The sequence below is a fragment of the Astatotilapia calliptera genome, chromosome 2, assembly GCF_964374335.1.
Source record: "Astatotilapia calliptera chromosome 2, fAstCal68.1, whole genome shotgun sequence".
Classification (NCBI taxonomy): Eukaryota; Metazoa; Chordata; class Actinopteri; order Cichliformes; family Cichlidae; genus Astatotilapia; species Astatotilapia calliptera.
The window spans coordinates 23330049-23351916 of record NC_137423.1 but is presented as its reverse complement, the minus strand read 5'-3'; the positions used below and the strand labels follow the sequence as shown (position 1 = coordinate 23351916).

The window sequence follows — 21868 nt, the reverse complement described above, 5'->3', positions numbered from 1 at the left end:
TTTTCATTTAGTTAATCCAGTGGCAGCCCTGGCCCACAGGTTTTAAAGTGGCAGCCTTCACCCACTGTCTACGCTTTTCTTCATGAATCATTGAGGTTTTGACCTTGTATCACTCGCAGTATCTCAATGAGGCATGATGTGCGTCTGCCAAACCTGTCTGTAGACGGATACAAATCACCAGTAACTAACCACAGGCCATTATTTCTCAGTATCAGTGAATGCGGCAGTGCATTCCTCTAATCTATTAATCCTCTCAGAAATGTTCAACGCATATGTTGTTATGGCATACAGTTTAAAAAGGGAAGAGTGTTTGTTTTTTTACTTCACCTGGAAGTAAACTGCAATAAGCCCCCCCCCCCCCCCCCCAAAAAAAAGTTATACTAAATATTCCTTGTTTATGCACTCCATAGACTCTAAGATCATACATTTTCAAAAGTACATTTTTCTCAGCTTTACAAACACACACAACCAAGTACAGAAAGTTTGAAGAGTTAGAAACATCTAAACTTGTGAAGTGAAAAAATTATGTTTCTGCAGTATTTAAACACCAGCAGTGTGTTTTTAAGTAATTCTATGGAACTGATCCCTCTAACCGCCTTGTGCACATTGTCAGAAGTTACTGATTTGCATCCCTTTTGCTGAAGCAGTGTTCAGATTACACTCGGGGGGATTCATCAGAGTGTACTCATCAGAGCCTTGTTAAAGAAAATGAGTTTCCAGCCGTTGTTCTTGTGGTATAACAAGAGAAGTCTGGGACTGCATACCTCCTCCAAGACTGAAAATTTCCTCCATAACATGAGTTTAGTCTCCCAGATCCAAAAGGATATCTTGATCTGGATTAGTTTGTGTTATTTCTTGAAGACATCATGATAATGTCTCCCATTTCCCTCCGTATTTCCATAACTTTTTGATAAAACCTTCTCTCAAATTAGAACAGGCAGCTCAAACTAATCACACAACCTCCTTGGCTAAGGTAAATTTGGTTGTCCTGCCAGTTTACAGCAGAAAATTTCAAAGGGAAACCATGAGCAATGTAGAGTTTGACAAAATCAGCGACAGTCTGACCAAAGAGTAGCACTCAGTTATTTAGGGACATGCTCCAACTTCTGGCTTGCACCTTTGTAGAAAAGGATTCATACTGCAGTGCCGTAATAAGCCCAAACACACTTCCGAGCTGTGCAAGAACTACTTGAAAGAAGACCAGAGAGTGCTGTCTTTTGTGCGCTTTTCTTCCACAGTCACCTGACCTCAACCCCATCACACTTTCATGGAGCATAACAAGCATCAACCCCGCGGGAGAGCTTGGGAAGTACAATAGAGAAATTCTTAATTTCATGAACAAGTTTTCAGAATACTCTCTTAATTTAAACTATTAAGCTGGTCTTATTTGTAAAAACTGTGCATGCTATGGATTCAGTACTGCAAATTAATGCTTGGAAATAGCACTTTAGACTTTGACATTTTGGCTTAGATCTGATGCCATGTTTCCCACTGCCAGTGCTACTTCGTAAGCTGGAAACTTGAGGCACAGCCATATTTATAACAGGTGGTGAACAATGACTGCATGATGATTTAGCTGAATAAGACTCTGATGAGTACATCAAATCCATCTGAACCTCAGTGAAAGGTTACAACTTAAGGAAACGTGATCTGTTGCACAAAGCACTTAACACAGTCACAAGTATATATATATATATATATATATATATATATATATATATATATATATATATATATATATATATATATATATATATATATATATATATATGGTTCTTGTGCTTTGTTTGTTTGTTAAATAGCTTTTATATAGTTACTTTAGAGAGAGGGAGTGGACAGTTTGTACTTGAGTGTCTCGCAGGTTGCTTGGGGTTGCTTGGAGCAGGGGGGCTCGCGGTTCCACTTGTCATTACGTAGCCACGCTTTTACAGTACGGACACGTGCTCGTGTGCGCGCTCGCGTTGGCTATTGTGTTTTTATCAACAAGGGGACCACCCTGGCCTCGCGGGTAACTGAGCTGGCCAGCTGAACGACTAGTGACTGGTGAATGATGGCAGACGAACAAGAAATAATGTGCAAACTGGAGAACATCCTGGAGATACGGTAAAACTCAGATGTCGGATACAGTTAAAGGTTGCCTGAATGTTTGGCACGTACTAAGTATACGCTATGTTAGCTAACATTAGCCGACCAAGGTAAAAGCCCCTTTGGCTTCGCTTTTGTTACTGAGCTAGCTAATATTAGCCGACCTGCTCTGTGTCCTTTCTTTAAACAGGTTTGAGCGAGTGTAGCTCTGTGTTAACTTGTTTTTGACCGAAGTGGCAGGCGGGCTGAATATGACACATATAAGCAAGTTGTAATTTAACCGCATATTTGAGCCATGTGCATCCACATTCCAGATGTGTGACAACAAGATGCCAGATGTGCGTTGCTAATTGTTACTGTCTGCCAGGTAGCTCCTTAGCTTAGCAGGCTGTCGGTGTAATGTAGTGTAGTGCAAAGTAATGTTTCCCTTGCTATAACGCTTTGATAAAGTAATTATGTATGAATTAATTACAGTGCAGGCTCACTTAAATAGGTCATAACATTACTGCAATTAGAGCTTAGAAATATGCACAAATTCAATACCGCAAAGCAGATGGAAATGTGTTTGTGTTTGCTTTTATGTTTAAAATCTTTTGCGCCGTGTGCATAGGAGTGACTGAGACAACCTGGCAGCTCATGTCTTTTTCCTTGTCCCACTGCCTGCAGGAATAAGACTATCCAAATGCAGAAGATTAAGTCTCGTCTGAAGATTGAGTTTGAGGCTCTGGAGTCTGAGGAGAAACATTTGAAAGAGTACAAACAAGAAATGGATCTCCTGCTTCAAGAAAAAATGGCCCATGTGGAGGAGCTGCGCCTCATCCATGCAGATATCAATGTGGTGAGTGGGTGCTGTTCTCTAGTAAGTGCCACTAAATCACTGGTGAACTTTCATGTGATTTCACAACAACTTCTAGTCACTGCAGTGTCTGCTGGTGTAATGTAGCAGGATGAAAGATTCCAGTGGTTATATGTTACTACAGATAGCTTAGGCTGAGTATATTACATGTGCATTTCTCAAAAATCAGCCCCTGCTTTGCTTGTGCTTTTAGATGGAGAGCACGATCAAGCAATCAGAGAATGACCTCAATAAACTGCTTGAAACAACTCGGCGCCTGCATGATGAGTACAAACCACTGAAGGAGCATGTTGATGCCCTGAGGATGACTTTAGGTCTACACAGACTCCCTAACTTGAATGAAGAAGAGGAGAAGCTCTCCTTGGAGTCAGTAAAAACACACACGCGCGCGCACACACACACACACACACACACACACACACACACACACACACACACACACACACACACACACACACACAGTGCATCCAATTTTCTTGTCAACATTAAGTAGTTGTGCATACTACTACTTGTTCAGTAGTTCAGCTGTTGAGTTTGTCTATTGCCCTCTTGAGATATTGCTGTCTAGATGCAACAGGATGGAAATGATAACAAAGAATGCAGTGCTGTTAAAAGACAATGTGATCTACAGTGTGTCATGGGTAGAAAAAATACAGCAGTTTGAAAAACTGAATACAAATTTAGTGAGAATGTTATGACTTCATATTGTTTTAGTTGTGCAGCTAATATCCACCAACTTATCTCCACTTAGAGGGAAGCTGCATCACGTAAACAACATTAAATATGATTTCCTGCTGGAACAGTAGACTTGAGTGACCTCTTGTTTCTTTAGTTTCCTTTCAAAGACCCAGACTTTCTTGTACTTTTTGTAAAGTGGTATTGAGCAATAGTTCTCCAGGTTTTCAGAATGTTTTTCAAACTTATTCTTTGGATACTGGCTGAATTCTAGTCCTTGTACATAGGGCTGGACAACTGATTGAAAATCAATCAAAGCTGTCATGGATGTGACTTGTGACTTTTGATTTGTGGTCATACAGCCTTACCTGCCCATTTTCAAAGGACTGTTGTTTATTTTTTAGTTAAGCCACTGAACACTGAATCATTCAAGCATAGACACCTAACCCAACCAGACAAACCAGTGCTGTATCTACACATAATAGATAAATTAGCAAAACAATAATTTTAAATGATTACTAGCAACCGATTCTTTTAGTTGAATCTACAAAAATACCATCGTTACCACAGTTTGACAGGCATAAAATAGCATTTTTGTACCGACAAGCTGATTCCTAGATATTAGCCAATAACTTAGCATATTTGTGTCCTTTAAAAAAATTGAGGAAACTGATTAGTGGGAATTGCATTTGGCCCTTTGAACTGGTGCCTTGTACGCCCTGTGTTGATCCACAAAACAAGGCACAGAAAGGCAGCCAACAACCAAAGAAGAGCTTTGGAATGTCCTTCAAGAAGCCTGGAGAAGTATTACTTTTTCAAATTTCAAGGAAGTGATTTCAGGCTCTGTTGAAAAGTAAAGATTTCCATACAATATATTGACTTTAAAGCTAGTTAAAGTGGTAAAAAAACGTTTTGTATACTTGCATGTTTCATTAAATCGCTACACTTATTTCCCATTTCCCAACAAAATATAAACGAACAAGGCACAAAACAAGAGTTTTGCACAGTACTCTATATGCATACACCATTTTTTTTATGCTACATGTGGGAAATAAATGACCAGATGTTTCCAGTCTCAAGTATCCAAATCTGAACAGGCAGCATTTGAATAAAACTTCAGGAAAAGGTGACAATCTCACTTTAGCTGATGTATTTCGGTGATGTTAACAGACTGACATTATGTTTTGTGGAAGTGCTACCTGTTTACCTTTGGATACTTGACACTGGATTGCGGCTGATGGATTAAGACTACAGATGAGTATGCTAGGAAAGCTCATCCTCTTCAGAGATTGAATTAGCAAATTCCTTGGTGTCTCTCTTTGGCTGCTTTTCCAGCATTCAGAAGGACACATAGATCTGACCAACCACAATCACTAAACCTTAACTCCCTTATCACAGCCATCAGGTCTAATAGAAACCCTGTAGTCATTTTACTATAATGAAATAGAAGTATTTACACATTTAAATGTTGTCACTTGCAATGCCCAAAGGTAACCAGAATCATAATTAGTAGTTAACTTTATTATTGCATTTGCAAAAAAAAGGTCCAAAAGTGGAACCTTGTGGAACACCTCGTGTAATCATTGAATTTCAAATGGATGCAAATTTCCATTTGGTAAAAAAGAAATAAAAACACTCCAGTTCAAATCTAAGAGTCTGTTGCTTCAGGTAATAATGATACACAGGTGTTCGACATTAATCATGAAACACAACCAAGCAGCAGGTTTTATTTCTCAACAGGCCCCAACTTGTAATTAATGACCCGATGACAGGATCTGTTTCAGAGACACTGTGTCAGAGGGATGAAGCAACAGCGGAATTCATACTTGAAATTTATTATTGCATTATCCAGTCACTAATGGAAAGTGGTTTGTGCAAAGGCATGTTGTTATTTTTTAATTTTTAATTTTTTTGGCAAATGTGGCACATAAAAATATTCACACACAACCAAAGGACAGACAGCAATTTGGTTTCTACACAATTTTAAATGAGCGGGATTCTGTTGAGGTATTGCTGACGGGGCTAGAGGACTTGTATATTGGGATGAATTAATTCACACAGAGGGATCAGTCTAGTGCATCTCACTGTATTTTGATAAGGGTAGGGAATGTCAATAAAGAGATCTAAAAACACACTCCTAAATTTCTAAGATTAGAAAAATTTCGCTGTCAGTACTTAAAAAGAAAATGACACCAGGATGAGACATAAAATAGTTAGCCTTTAAAAACGTTTATTGTTCTTGTTGCTCTATTGCTCTACTTTTGCTGTAATTAAAACAGAGATTGCAGTAGTTACAGAAAGGAAGATTTACTTCTGGCTTTGGATCGCAAACAGCATTATCTAAGCATCAGGCTCAAAGTCTATTCAAGTGATTACAAAGTTATCAAAGTCCAAGACGTTATCTTTTGAGCAAACAGGATAGTATTTCAACAGTTGTGATGTAATGTTCATGAGAGAATCTGCCTGATCACGCAAATGAAAACAGTCAGTGACTTATGTGGCTATAATTGGCAGAGTAATGGCTCTCCTGTGACTTCTGTGCCTTGGCTTATTTAGTACCATCACACAGTAGTTAAGTCATTGGAGAAAACTGCTGAGATGAAAGACCATTGGATTGGATAAATATCTACAGAGAATGACAGCTGCCTTTCCCTCTCATCAATATGGTGGACCAGGTCCTTAAAGGAAGACTTGACAGTGCTAAAACACAGGTGCGAAAAAGAAGGAGAAAATTCTTTTAAGAGCAGAAATTTGGCATGCTCCAGTGGCGAGGCAGATGATTTCCTGGAATACTGCTTCATTGTGTGGTCTCGTGGCCATCTCTGGTGTGTTGGATCCCTTAGTGTTTTTAATATTTGGAGTATTTGGTTTATACTAAGTTTAGTTTACAGTGGGGCAAAAAAGTATTTAGTCAGCCACCGATTGTGCAAGTTCCCCCACTTAAAATGATGACAGAGGTCAGTAATTTGCACCAGAGGTACACTTCAACTGTGAGAGACAGAATGTGAAAAAAAAATCCATGAATTCACATGGTAGGATTTGTAAAGAATTTATTCGTAAATTAGGGTGGAAAATAAGTATTTGGTCACCTCAAACAAGGAAAATCTCTGGCTCTCACAGACCTGTAACGTCTTCTGTAAGAAGCTTTTCTGTCCCCCACTCGTTACCTGTATGAATGGCACCTGTTTGAACTCATCATCTGTATAAAAGACACCTGTCCACAGCCTCAAACAGTCAGACTCCAAACTCCGCCATGGCCAAGACCAAAGAGCTTTCGAAGGACACCAGGAAAATTGTAGACCTGCACCAGACTGGGAAGAGTGAATCTACAATAGGCAAGCAGCTTGGTGTGAAAAAATCCAGACCTCAACCCCATAGAAAATCTGTGGCGGGAGTTGAAAGTCCGTGTTGCTCGGCGACAGCCCCAAAACATCACTGCTCTCGAGAAGATCTGCATGGAGGAATGGGCCAAAATACCAGCTACTGTGTGTGCAAACCTGGTAAAGACCTATAGTAAACGTTTGACCTCTGTTATTGCCAACAAAGGTTATGTTACAAAGTATTGAGTTGTATTTTTGTTATTGACCAAATACTTATTTTCCACCCTAATTTATGAATAAATTCTTTACAAATCCTACCATGTGGATTCATGGATTTTTTTTTTTCACATTCTGTCTCTCACGGTTGAAGTGTACCTCTGGTGCAAATTACTGACCTCTGTCATCATTTTAGGTGGGGGAACTTGCACAATCGGTGGCTGACTAAATACTTTTTTGCCCCACTGTATATACACTGCCAGTCAAAAGTCTTAGAACACCATATTTAAAAAAATAAATGGTACAGAGGTAAGTGATGAACTAACTGAAGTTTTTTTTTTTTTTTTTTTTAGTAGTAAGGTTATCCAAAACTGAAAACGATGTATATTTCAGCTATCCAAAAAGGTTTTTATTTCAAGGAACAAGAGATGGGTTAACAATTTATAGCTGTTCTGCAGCAATGGAGGTTGATTGAGCTTTCAAAGTTAGTGCTAGCGATTCCTACAGGTGTCCCAAATTTTCTTGATTACTTACAACTCCATATAACTCCATATGTCTCCATAAAAGTACAAACACTGTGGTGTCATACCTGCTTGAGCATTATTTGAACAGTATTGTACTGCAGAAAGTAGTGTGTTATAAAAATGGTGAGAAAAAGGCAATTACCAATGCAAGAGAGACAGACCATCATAACATTTGAAAGTGTAAGTTTTTCCTACAGAGAAATTGCGAAGAAAGTCAAGGTGTCAGCGAGTACGGTTTCCTTCACCATCAAAAAGCACTGAGAAACTGGGGGAAACGATGACAGGAAACCACAACAGAATCAGAAGACAGGTTTTTGAGAGTCAACAGCTGGTTTGCTAGGCGGCTCACAGGAACACAGCTTCAAACACAGCCTAATAGCAGTTGTAGGCACATCTCAGTTTCATCTGTGAAGAGAAGCTTCATGTTGCAGGTTTTACAAGTCGATTTGCAGCATGAAAGCCATCAGAAACCTAAGACATCAGAATGAGAAAAAGAGGCTTGTCTGAGCCATGAAACATCACCAATAGACTACTGAAGACTGGAAGAAGGTGTTATGGACTGATAAATAAAAATTTTAAATATTCAGTTCATCACTGAGGATTTAAGCAAAAGGATGGTTCCACACTGTGTGACATCAGCTTTCAAACATGGAGGAGGAAGCATAATGTTCTATGGCTGTTTTGCTTTGTGAGAGAGTGAGAGGCACACACTGAAGACGGCTACCACAGCATTCTGCGGCGCCATGCAGTTGCCTCTGGAATGCGCCTAGTTGGTGAGGAGTTCATTGTACAGCAGGAAAATAATCCAAAACATAAGTGCAAGCTATGCCAGGACCACCTTAGGAAACAAGGATAAGGTAGTAAGCTTGAAAACATGGAGTGGCCAGCACAGTCTCTCACCTTAAACCCCATCGAGCTGGTTTGGGATGAACTGGAAAGAAGAGTGAAAGCAAAGCAACCTACAAGTGCCACACATTTAACATAAGCCATTGCCAACATTGTAGTCTATGAAAATAGTGGATACCACAGCAATTGTGCCAGCTGTCTCAAACAAAATGGTAATATGAGGTGTAGTCCTGCTTTGGATGTTCATGCAAATCAAACTTAGTTACAGGCTTTTAGGTGCTTCGCTAAATTGGAAGTATTCCTCTCTTGGTTCTCGAATTACAGTAAAGAAGTAACAGTAACATTTTTTACATATTACGTTTTGGGAACTCAGTTAACAGTTCTGCAAAATATCTTTGTACCCCACTCTGCCTTTCTTATCAGTAAGTCTGGGTGGAGCCATTGCAACACATCTTCCACGTGTATTCCTATGCCTGAGCGTGTCTGCCTCCTTCTTCTTTAGCTTGTACAGATAGATTCAAACACTTAGGCCTGTGCTACCTACAGCACATATGGAATTGGGGAAGGAAAAAGCAAAAAAACAAGTTCCAGGACATTTTCAGTCTTTCCATTTTTTAAAGTTGTTGTAAGTATTACGTCTGGTGACATCCCTAGACTGTATTTGGATGGCAACAGAGAAACAACTGCAGTTATTTGTAAAGACTGGCAAGTTAAATCACCTCAACAGAATCAGCATGACTATATAAAGAGTAACTGGGGAAATATGTGCTATTAGAAGCTGGCACCTAAAATAGGGGTTATTAGAAACTGGCATTAAAACTCTAAAGACCAGTATTTACTTTTTTTTCACACACTTTTAGAGTCTCTGGCAAATTTTCTTGTCTTAGCAGGAACCTTTGAACACTTAGGTGTTTAAACATCAGATAGGTATTCTTGTGATCAACAGATTTGTTAGCCTGTTCAGACATTTAAGTCTAATATAAAATAATTCCACTTGTCTAGATTCCAGTTTCAGCTGCTGACAGAAATTTCTTGCTTCAAAAAGTTCCTGTTATCCACAACACCAGAGGTACATCTTCGCGGGGTGGGGGGGCTGATAAGTAGACTCCCAGCAGCACAAACTGCAGGCTGACATCCATCAACAGTAGGTGATTGTACATTTTACGATGTGGAGGAAATCATAGTTAATGGTCCTAATAGTGCAGTGGATCCCATTTTTGGGCTAGGAAGTGAAGTATTCCACAGCTTTGGCTTTGTTTATTGTATCCTTTACATTTTGCTGTATAGGTGCAAATATTTTAAAGTGATTAAATTAATACTGCAAATGCATGTTGTTTTTTTCAGGTCTGTGCTAGCACAGCTGTAGAAAAGCAGTCTTCAGTGGAGATATCACACTTGTGTATTTTCACTAATGATTCTACCAGACTGATGATGATCTGGGCCTGTATCCCTAAAGAATCTTTGTGCAAAAAGTGGCTCCTAGCGGCCAAATTCTAAGAAAATTCTCAGAGTCATGACGTTTTCTTAGAATTTCCCCTAAAAGTGACACGACAATCCCAGTTAATATAAAAGCTATTCCTCAAGATTCCTAGCGCTTAAAAGGGCTCCTAAGGCGAGATCTGCTAAGAGCAGGGAAGAGGACTTTTAGTGGCTTAGGAGTTCCCCTAAGCAGCTGCACAAAATGGCCAACAGAAGAGGCAGGAGAGATGTCCTGCAAACACTGGATGACAGAGAATTATTGAGACGCTACAGATTGGACCGTGCAGGAATCATGTTTGTGGTGGATCTCCTTAGAGATGCAATTACTTCACCAACTCGACGCCACAACACTATTACACCGGAGACGAAAGTAATCACAACCCTGAGGTATTTGGCAACCGGGAAAATGCAACAATGCAGCAGTGATGACTTGGGTCTGCAATCACAGACATTGCTAAAAGCTGAGCCGTGTTACCCTCGTTAAGACCACACTGGACTTGTAACGTTGTGATTTCTACTTCATTAAGGACAGCCCCTTGAGATAGGCCATCTTGTTTTCAACAGGGTCCATATGGGAGTGAAAGTACAAAATATGTCAGCTAGGATATTAATATGAGCAAATAAGACACAAATCATTATTTGAACAGGGTGTAATGAGTTTAAGTTTTCACATATTTTAGATTCTAATGTTAGGCTATAACCCCTACAGCTTACTATTCATTTTCCAGATATTTTCTTGAATGTGAAATATTATTTACAATTACAGTCAGCATAAGATTAGAGTGTATAATTATGTTTATTGATTTGAGGGTACATCCTTTGCTCATTATCACCAAAAGCTCATTTCCATCAAACTTGTAGGATCAACCAATCACGGCTTTTGAAATGATGACTCATACCTAGCAACGGGGTCAACCACACCTCCTCACTAAGATAGGATTTTCCATCCATTCCTTGCTCAGAGTTCACTGAAAATGTTCTGGAATCACTTCTAAGCTAAAACTCCTGGCAAGGAATTTTTAGGTTAAGTTAGGAGCTCTCTGAGAGGATTCTCAGAATCTTTAGGGATACGGGCCCTGGTATTTCTCTCGCAGTATGTGACATTCCTCCCTATGCAAGGAAAAACTTTCTAACTTGAAAGCACATTGGGGGAAAAAAAGAAAGAAAGGGGTGTCAATATATTTGCTGTTGGGGAAATTCGGCAGGCTGACATTGTTGGCAGTTTGGATTCTTAATTTGGCCGCGTGCTATGAGGAAGCTTAGCTGATTAATTCATTTTTGGCCAGGTGGTAATCTTCCTTTTTTCTTAGTGGCATGCTCCTTCATGTTCATCCTGAATGTATGAGATACTTGAATACCAACTTTAGTACTTGGTAAATGCAAGTTCTGGCTTATACCGCTGTTGTTCTTAAGTGCTTTTCATACACACAAGTCACCACAGTGAGAAAAAGATTCATGAGATGTCGGAGGAGACGTTTGAAGCACCATTTGCTCGAGTTTCGTTGAGTAACCGTACTTAGTAGTAATAGTAGCCACTGTAGTTGTATCACAAGTTGTGTTGGAGCGGTTTCTGAGAAAATTAAATCACACCTCACAGGCCTGTGGGGTGCTGCTGGGTATTTTTTTTTAAAGAGACCGTATAAGAGTGATGTCTCAGCACACAAATGAGCACGCTACACCTCCATAATAGCAAGAAAACCTCACACTGAGGTATTAACTTGTATGAAAACAAAAATGGCACATAAACTTTTAGCGCATGAATCGATGTGTGTGTTAATGTGGTGCTTGCAAATGATCTTTATTGTTCGGAGCATTGGTGGATCATCGAGTTTGGTTTGTGAATGCTCAAAGTTCTGCTCTATCGCAGACTTATTTTGAGAAAAATCAGAGCGTAATGAAATAGGATATCACTTTTTTTTTTTTTTGAAAACGAGCCAGTCAAGCATAAAGTCCAAGGCCACATTTCTTTTTCCAGCCCTCCCCTGCCCACACACACACACGTTTGTATGCATGCAGACAGTCTCACATGACTGTGCTTTTGCTCAAAGTTGTGCATAAAAAGAGAACGTGTGAGTTCCACTATAATGTTCAATTTAAGTCTTCCTTTTGTTCAGTTTTTGCCGCCCCTCGTCTCGTGGTGCACGGTGTAGATGGGGTAATCTCAACTGGAATATGATTCATAAGCATTAAATAGGACTCACTGCTAGCCAGGTTTCGCTTTTCCTTTTGAACAGTTACTTTGAGAAGCAGAAGGCAGAGTGGCAGAAGGAGACGCATGAGCCTGCCATTCCAGAATCCCTTGCTGCCGCCGCAGCCGCAGCACAGCAGCTTCAGGTGTCCAGGAAGCAAGATGCCCGTCAGACAGCCACCTTCAGACAGCAACCTCCACCTATGAAGGTATTACCTACACACAGATAATGATGCCAAAGCACTGTGAATTTAACTGACATAAACTTCAGCTATTTATACACCAATCAGGCATAACATTCTCACCCCACCCGTCTAATATTGGGTCGGTCCCCCTTTTACTGCCAAAACGGCTCCGACCCTCAGACCCGATCCGCAGACCCTCCACTAGACCCCTGAAGGTGTGCTGTGGTATCATAGCAACAGATACTTTCACTCCTGTAGTTGAGAGGTGGGATCTCCATGTATCAGACTTGTTTGTCCAGCACGTTCCACAGATGCTCGACTTTGGAGGCCAAGTCAACACCTCAAACTCGTTGTTGTGCTTCTCAAACCATTCCTGAACTATTTCTGCTTTGTGGCAGAACACGTTAATGGTCTGCAACAGTGGTAGGTGGTACGGGTCAAAGTAGCATCTAAATTAATGGCAGGACTGAACCCTGCAGAACAATATCTAAAGCATTGCACTGCTTCTGCTGGCTTGCCTTCTTCCCATAGGGCATCCTAGTGTCATGTAGTCCTTGGGTAAGTAACGGACATACACCTGATTCATCAGACCAGGCCACTGTCTTCCATTACTCCGTGGTCCAGTTCAGGGGGGCAGGGATAGCTCAGTAGGTAAAGTGGTCGCCCCATGATCGGAAGGTCGGCGGTTCGAATCCACTTAACGGCTACCCTGAGGTACCCCTGAGCAAGGTACCGTCCCTACACACTGCTCCCCGGGCGCCTGCTTAGTGGGCTGCCCACTGCTTCACTGAGTGAATGGGTCAAATGCAGAGAAAAACAAGTAATTTCCCCATGGGGATCAATAAAGTATCCATTATTATTATTATTATTATTATTATTAATGCCAATCTTGGGTCTTTCGGTGGTGGACATGGGTCAGCATGGGCAGCCTGATTGGTCTGCAGCCCTGTAAACAACAAACTGTGATGCTCTGTGTATTCTGACACCTTTCTGTCAGAACCAGCGTTAACTTTTTCAGCAGTTTGAGCCACGGGACCTCGTCTCTTGGATCAGACTAGACAAGCCAGACTTCACTCCTCACATGCGTCAGTGATCCTTGACCGTCTATGACCCTGTCAGTGGTTCACCACTGTTCCTTCCTCGGACTTTACATAGATACTGACCACTGTAGACTGGGAACATCCCACAAGAGCTGCAGTTTTTTAAACTCTGACCCAGTCATTTAGCCATCAGTTTGGCCTTTTGTCAAACTCTCTCAAATCTTTACACTTGCCCATTTTTCCTGCTTCTAAAATCAGCTTTGGGGACAAAATAAGGACAAAAGATAAATTTAATTTGTGACCTGCCCACTTTTCATTGCTTGTGGCTATTTCTGTACAAGTTGATGAGTTTCACTCGTGTCTTTCTTTAGTGGTGCTTCAGTCAACAGACACTATCCGATGGATTACGTAGCTGCATGAAACCTGTGGTGCTTCTTATCTGTACAACACAAGAAAGTCCTCAAATTAAGTTCTCGCACTAACCACCTCCACCTTTCTCCAGGCTTGCCTGTCCTGCCACCAGCAGATTCATCGTAACGCTCCCATCTGTCCATTATGTAAGGCTAAAAGCCGCTCCCGCAACCCAAAGAAGCCCAAGAGGAAGCCAGATGAGTAGACTCCCACCTTTAGCTTCAGAGGAGTATAAAGACAACTGGTCCAAGACACTGACCTTGAATCAGCCGTGTACAGTCCACGACTGGTCTGACAGGTCTGTGTTTCCAGTTTCCACACAGTCCCCCCAGTTTAACAAACTGTCTTAGTAACTTGCTCCTAACCTGTCAAGATTTGGTTGAGCATCTAGTAATGTTATTTTGTAGTTTTTCCAGTGCTTTGGATGTGTTTATATGTAATGTACGACTTCCATGGTAGTTTATTAGCACCTGACAATTGTAATTGTAATAATGCAGAAAATTTGAACTTGTCTGAATAATGTTGCCCGTGTTGCTATTGGTTATTGCCTTGGATATTTTACTGTATTTTCTCGTTTCTTTTGCAGTGCATGCCTGCTGCCACGGCTGTCTGTTGTGTTTTTGTTTTGTTTTTTTGTGCCAAGATAAAATCGAATAGGTTTAAAAGTGAAATGCAACACAGTGTTGTTTTAATGTTTACAGTGTTTCAGTAACCACCAAAACTGGAGGGGAAAAAAGGCCAGACTCATTTGCTTTGAATAGTTTTGTGTGTTTAATACAATGATAAGAAAATAAACTGCTGTTTTGTACTAACCCTGTTAGTGTGCATTTCCCCCCACCACCACTATTACACTCAAAACAAAGGCTGGACATTTGTGTTATTTAGGGGTGTGAATGTAAACAGCTGCTGCCGAGCAGTGCAAGTTGGTGGGTTTAGCCTGTGTTTGAAAATAAAGAGGCAAGAATATGTTCGACTGCACTTACGCCACTGTCCCTCGCTCCATTAATACCGCAGCTGTCATGTCTGCAGCTATCTGTCTGAAAAAGGACAGCGAGGTCTCCTAAATGAGTTCCTGTAGCTTTTTTGTCAGGGTAACCCCTCATTTCATCTGTTGCCAGGGCAACTCCACGTTCCTTAGCGGTTGCTAAGGAAACCCAGGTTGCTGTGACCTGCATATCTTTGCCAAGTAGTTCCTCTCAGATCCAGAGAGGGGCATTGGAGGGCTTTGAGAGATTCTGTGCCAACTCCCCCTAAAGTGTCCAATCCTATAAGAGAAAAAAACCCAGAATCAGATAACAGATGTGATCAGTTACTCTGACATGCATGTAAGCTGGCGGGTTAGCTTAAGATGATCACCTCTTAACAGTCACTTACCCAAACGTGTGTTTAGTCTGGACTTTAGGGCTTGGATCTGCAGTTGTGTCTTTTTCCTCCTGATAAAAGTTTTCAAGGCCAGAGAAGCCTGTTCCTGCGCGCACACGCTGCACACAGCGGGACCGTGCAGCTCCACCTCTGCAGCCTGTCAACAAATAAGAGCACATGAAGGCTGAAACAGCCGTAATGACATCCAGACAGGGCGAAACAGAGTCACACAAGGATGTTTCATAACCCGTCTCATCTCCTCCTTCAAGGTTTTGATCCTCAGCATCGTAACTAGTTGAAAGGGGGCGTGTGGGACAGCGGGACCTTGACCCACATGAGGGGAGGCTGGGTCTATGTTGCGTTCAAGAACATGGAGGTTACTCCCTCTGTGCGCTGATGCAACTTGTCTCTCAGTTTCGGACCAGTTGCTCCCTTTGGCTCCTCCATGTTTGTGCTCCCGGGGGCACTGGCGCTTGTTCCGGACACGAGAAATCATTGTTCTGCAGTAGTTTCTCAGCGCTTCCTCCTCTTCCATTCTGTGCCAAACAGACGCAGAGCTTCACTGCTATCTATTTAAACGATAAAGTGGCATTCAAGAAAATGAATACCGCAACCGATTAACCTCGACTAAGTTTAGCTTATGGCGCTAAATTAAGTGTTGGCACCAAGTGTTTATTTTTTTGGGAGGGATAACAGAGTATCGAAACCAATCGTTGTTGTTTAGCTAAACCAGGCCCTAGTAAAACAATTGAAAACGTGGCACACGGCTCATTAAGAAAGTGGCTTTCCCAACACGTCACTCGCTTCTTTAGTTTTTACTACAGCTGCACTTCCTGCCATCACTGCGCCACTACCTCCATCTGGCGGTCGACGGGGGAATTTAAAGGGTACCAATAAAGCATATTTAGTTTTTTTCTTTTCTTTCAATTCAATTAAATTAAGAAACTATTTCTAGACTTTAATAAAACAGAACATTATTGTTCTTGATGTTATTATTATTACATTATTGTTTTATTAAGGGCTAGGTGAAGTTTCTTAAATTTCTTTGCAAGCTCCTTTGACTACGATGACCTGGATGACTGAGAACCTTCACAGACTTAAATTAAGAAACTTCTTACTTTAAAAAAGAGAGCGATGTTGTGCAGTTAGTTACACATATGTTTATTTAAAAGAAATTTAAAAATGGGACTGTTGTGTTTAAAATTTGGTGCTATTTTGTGTGCAATGTATTAATTGTAAAAAATTATAAAAGTAGTACAGTCAAGTTTAGTGACACAATACTTTTTTGATGTGATATGTCACAGCAGGGAATGTGACGTGAAGGACTAAACATTTCCAGCAACCGCATTGCTTTCATGGTCTGCATAGTTTATTTTCAAACTGTCTCACTGATGTTATTAGTTTGGCTGTGGTAAAAAAAAAGCCCACTGTATTTCTTATTGCATTTTTATTCCAGCTTAGAGATTGCGCCATTTTTCAGTCCGTGTTCTTGAAGTTTGCATTAAAAGCCAATCCTCCATGTCTGTATTTAATTGCTCTTTGTGCTCAAATAAATTAAAACCTCTTCGTGGGGTTTGAACAATGCTAGGAATCTGGTGTCTTGTGCCATCTGCTGAAAGAGTGCTGTGTGTCAGAGCCTCCCTTCTGAACGTGGGACAGCATGAAGACATGGGTGGGTTTGGCAGGGTAACAGCTGACTGGCTTCCTCTCTGAAGGAAGCCTCTCTGAAGACCCTGACAGTCACACAGCTGACACTCACCAAAATGGCTCCCTCAGTGTGAACCAGGCAAAGCGGGGTGATGACAGGACACATGCAGCAGAATAACCACTCTTCTTAGAAAAGAAACATAGAAGCGCAGCACCTTCCAGCTTAACATGCCACACACGCTGACCTGTGGCAAAGAGACAGCAATGTCCCAGAGATAAGTCACACTGGGCAATCGCTAAGTGTCACAACTCTATCACCTTTCTAATTATAAACATGAGACTCAAGTCTCCAAGAATGGAAGTTTAGTCAGGCCCATCTGTGGCCTAAAATTAGCCCCCAAACACCCCCCGCCCCACCCCAGAAAGGAGCTCTGGCACCTTTGTCAGTTTAAGCACACACATACACACACTGCACTTTTCTCAACTCGTTGCACCAGTGGAAGCATTGGGCATTCCTCAAGGACCTTTACTTCACGTGACTTGTGTTTTATTGGAGCTCTGAAAGGGTTTCGACTTATCCCGTTGGAAACACCATCAACAAGCAACAAGGTGAGGTAGGTGTCTTCCCAGTGTAAATCCCACACTGCTGCAGTTGCAGTTGGCACAAACTGATTTATCTCGTGATTGCGGTGTATGCTTGTGAGCCTTATTCTTTCATGTTTCTGCTATTCTGATGTTAAAAAATGAGTCTTAACAAAACATAAGCCGATAGACAAGTTATGGTGTTATGGTCTTTCTCTGCTGTTGCAGATGAAAGGGTTTTAACTTGAACTAGCCTGGAGTCCCAGTATGGTTCTGGGCCGAGCTGCCAACATGAGTTTGATGGACATTTCTAAGATCTTCTCCCTGCTCCAGCCCAAGGAGGAGGATGAGGACGGCGAGCAGAGTCAGGCTCTGAACAACGCCGTGAGCAGCGACGATGTAGCTCTGCTCTCAGAGCTTCTGTCTCAGGAGGATTACAGAAAGTCTATCAATGCTCGAAGTGGGTGGGGGGTCCCCGTAACTCCCTTGCGCACTGCTGCTGCACTGGGACATCTGAGGTGCCTGGAGCTGCTACTGGGGCACGGAGCAGAGGTGAGACTTTGTAGAGAGGATGATGAAATGTTGAGGGTGTAACAAGTTGCCTTCATTTTTTTTATTAACAAAAATGACATTTTGGACTTGGACATCATGGATTTTCTTTCTTTTTATTTTGTTCAAAGGGAAGAGTAATAAAACAAGGTGTGATATTACAATATATTGCATCATTACATTTTACAATTTGGGCATTAAAGCTGGCGTAATGATTTTTTAAATTCGAACAATAGATCAAATTTTTAAGTGCAGTGTGGAAGCAGTTACTAGGAGTCACAAGACCAACACAGTCCAACTTCGCAGCACGTCTCAGTTCTGCAGAGCATCTATTAGATGCTTCTTTGGGTTTTTCAAGCTATTAACAATGTTTCTCTTTGTTTCCAGTGCATTCAGTGCACAAGCCAGCAGATGTCTATCAACAGATTTGAAGAACGAATTGATTATCTTCAGTCAAAGCCTAATCAGTAGCCTTGGGGGGTTAGATTTCCCACAGCAGCAGAGCAGAGTCAACATTGTCAGTTCAGCATTTCACTTACAGTGAGCTACAGAGCTGCTAACCATATCGTACTGAAGTAAAGGTGACAGCTTGCGGTGGCACACATGTGGATGTTGGGTTGTGCAAATGATACCTTCACTTAGAAGGGTGTTAAACTGTGATCCAGTCACTTACTCGCATGCACACAGGACGGTATTTGATACTTACTCAGGGGAAAAGTACTTGCGGTGATAAATCAGTGGCGTAATTTCTTGTATCAACAAACTTTGTTTCTACTTTTAAAAAAGCCTGTTGGTTTCTTATGTCTGAATCCAGGTTGACAGCTTGGACGTGAAGGCCCAGACGCCTCTGTTCACAGCTGTCAGTGGGAAACATCTGGACTGTGTAGTTTCACTGCTGAATGCTGGAGCAGATCCCAATGGCAGCCAGTACAACAACTGCTCCCCGGTGCTGACCGCTGCCCGAGAGGGTGACGTCGACATACTCAGAGAGCTGCTTCGGTTTGGAGCTGAGGTAGATGTGAAGCCCAAAGTCCCCGAATGGGCCTCCAACGCCACAGCGTGCAGAGGGCCCCTCTACATCTCAGCTGTGTATGGACACTTGGACTGCTTTAAACTGCTCCTTCTTCACGGTGCAAATTCCAACTACAACTGCACAGATGAGAAAATGTTGGCCAGGATCAAACAGCCGAAGACAGTTTTGGAGGTGTGTCTCCGCTACGGCTGTGGGGTGGAGTACATTCAGCTTCTTATAGACTTTGGAGCAGACGTCTATCTGCCGACACTCATCATTGACAAAACCACTAAGCAGAACGAAGCTCTGCTTCTTCTCCTCAAGGAGAGAGGTGAGAGCGAGTCACACCCGAATTTAATTTAAAATCCTTCTCCTCACATACAAAATCTTGAATGATCAGACCCCATGATGATAGAGCTTTGCTTTCACGCTGCAGCCTAACTTATTGTTCTTAGAGTTTCTGAAGTAGAATGGGAGACAGAGCCTTCAGACCCCTCGCCTCTGGAACCAGCTCCCAGTTTGAATTCAGGGGACAAACATCCTCTGTGCTTTTGAGATTAGACTCAAAACTTTCCTTTTGGGTTTTTTTTAATAAAGGTTATAGTAAGGATGGATCAGGTGACTTTCAACCATCACTTAGTTATGCTGTAATAGGCTCAGGCTGCAGGGGGCTGTCCCGTGATGCAATGAGGATTTCTTCTTTACTCTTTACATTTCACATATGTTTATACACCACTGCTGCATGCCATTCAATTTTATATTCTCTCGTCTTTCTTCTTTACACGAACCAGTCATGGCAGAAGTGCTGCCCCTCCCTGAGCCCGGTTCTGCCAGAGGTTTCTTCCTGTTCAAAGGAAGTTTTTTCTTCCTACAGTCACCATGCGCTCGCTCATAGGGGATCATCTGATGGTTGTGGTTTTCCCTTTAATACTCTGTGGGGTCTTTACCTAAATTGTCATAAAGTGCCTTTTGTTATGAGTTGGTGCTATAATACCTCAGCATACAAATGTTGTTTTCTGTTTCTTCAACAGTTTGCCCCAAATCTCTGATGTCACAGGCTCGACTGGCAATCAGAGGATACCTCCCTTTTGCTAACAAGGAGCCTGCAATTGACAGCTTGGACATTCCTCTGATCCTGAGAAATTACTTGAAACATGAAACCTCAGACGCCATGTGATGCTTTTCTTCTTTTTTAAAAATTTTCTTTCTTTTATACATTTTTTAAATTTTTACCAGAACAAGCTAAAGGACTGTTTTACATCCGAATTGTTTATAGCTGTGAAGTCAGATGATTTTCTTTCATGTCTATGAAGCTTTTAGAAGCAAAAGGAGGGCTCCATGTTGGAAAATCCACTGTATCTTTGGGAAGTGTAACAACATCAGTGGCCACTAGAGACCACAGTAACACCATACGTTGTGGATATCAAAATCTGAGGCTCCTCACAGGCACTATTGTTATTCTGATATTACCTCACTAAATCCACTTTGGCTCACTCCTTCACTCGGGTAACATTACACAGACACATGTAGTCACCTTACTTATTTAGACATCCAGACACACACACACACACACACTGTCTGCACCACAACAGGATGTCTTAGATCTTGCCTGAAAAACATTCTTGTGTCTTTGGACTTCAAAACACCAGGAAGCAGAATGAAAAGCCTCCACTTCAGTGCCTCCAGCTGGGAGAATATATTTCCATAACGCTCATTACTTATTGATTAGAGCATAATTATTTTCAGGATTCAATTTTAGTGTTTAGAAGTTTGTTGATTTAAAAAAAAAAGTTTTCTTTTGTGTGTGTGTGTGATTAGTGATTACCACTGTAATATTATTTATCGTACATAATATATCCTGGAGTTAATGTGTCAACTGTTAGGAATGGGCCCTACAAACAAACAGGAGATGATGTCACACGACAGGAAGGCCAGCACAATGCTCTCACTCACAGACTGATGCCTCGAACCCTCCCCCCCGCAGTTCTGTAGTTTTATTTTCAACAAAAAGTACAGCTATATCAGATATGGATTGATTTTTTTTTACAGCAAAGTACAACATATTCCCAGTGCTTCTGATTACATCAAAACATATAATGTACATACAGTTGACATTTCCACTCTCCCATTCACAGTTTCTGGATTGAATAGGCATTATTTTTCAGGTTTTTCATCTCTACAACAAATAATCAAACTCAAAAGCCAGCAAGAAAGAAAATGACAAATGTTTGCATATGATGACAAAGGATATGGATTCTGTGAGTACATTTTTCACTTGAGAAAAAAAAAAAAATCCAGACACCCCCCCCTCCCAAACCAAACCCTGAAACCAGATGGTAATATACAATGAATAGTGTCCAAATGTGGGATGTCAGTCTTCTGTTTGTTGCCATTGAACACCAACATCGGCATATGGCTCATTGAAGACTTTTACCCTGACTATTCTGGAACAGCACAGGACTGCATAACCGACTCCAAGGAGTTCCTACTGAAGATGTTGCTATGCTAACTGTGAGTGAACGCGTCTACTGGCTCACCCTGGACTAGAAGGAATTACATAAATCTGTGCAACTTCTGATGCATTCAACTAACTTGGCCTTAGTTATATGACTGGAAAGAGAAAGCGAAAAAACAGAAATAAATTTGCACAGAAGGCTATCCTCTCAGCTCGGAGCACAAGGTCAGATTGATAGCTTTATAAGAAAACTCAAACCAGCGTATATACATCATTGAAACCATGTGGCCAAAATGGTACTGTTTAATACTGCTGTCAATAAATACAAGCGAGGAACTGCTTTGTAATGTCAAGTCATTGTACTTAAAAGGAACAAGAGTGTGATATGAACAGCTGTGAAATACTGTGTGTGTGTGTCTCTTCAGGATTATGTTTA

At 41.3% G+C, this 21868-nt stretch overlaps 3 protein-coding genes across 7 annotated transcripts in view; 2 read left to right on the top strand and 1 right to left on the bottom strand.

Annotated features, from left to right (window-relative positions):
- Positions 1-1827: 1827 nt before the first annotated feature.
- Positions 1828-14637, top strand: zc4h2 (zinc finger, C4H2 domain containing). The gene is made up of 5 exons (XM_026188425.2): positions 1828-2103; positions 2752-2923; positions 3135-3307; positions 12236-12398; positions 13917-14637. Exons 1-5 carry the CDS (start codon positions 2048-2050, stop codon positions 14028-14030), a joined length of 678 nt encoding a protein of 225 aa, XP_026044210.1. The 5' UTR covers positions 1828-2047; the 3' UTR covers positions 14031-14637.
- arhgef9a (Cdc42 guanine nucleotide exchange factor (GEF) 9a) overlaps positions 14319-21868 on the bottom strand; it is a 54599-nt gene continuing 47049 nt past the window's right edge. For all 5 annotated transcript variants that reach the window (XM_080287616.1, XM_080287625.1, XM_080287619.1 and 2 more), the window contains 2 exons: positions 15200-15344; positions 14319-15090 (listed from right to left, as the gene is read on the bottom strand). In XM_080287616.1, the coding sequence (XP_080143742.1) occupies positions 14970-15090; positions 15200-15344 (266 nt within the window). In that variant the 3' untranslated portion in view covers positions 14319-14969. The remainder of the gene's footprint in view (positions 15091-15199; positions 15345-21868) is intronic.
- LOC113034082 (ankyrin repeat and SOCS box protein 12) lies at positions 17277-20470 on the top strand. Its single transcript, XM_026188397.2, has 4 exons — positions 17277-17448; positions 17645-17968; positions 18780-19308; positions 20009-20470. The coding sequence occupies exons 2-4, from the start codon at positions 17684-17686 to the stop codon at positions 20152-20154; spliced, it is 960 nt and encodes a 319-aa protein (XP_026044182.1). The 5' UTR covers positions 17277-17448; positions 17645-17683; the 3' UTR covers positions 20155-20470.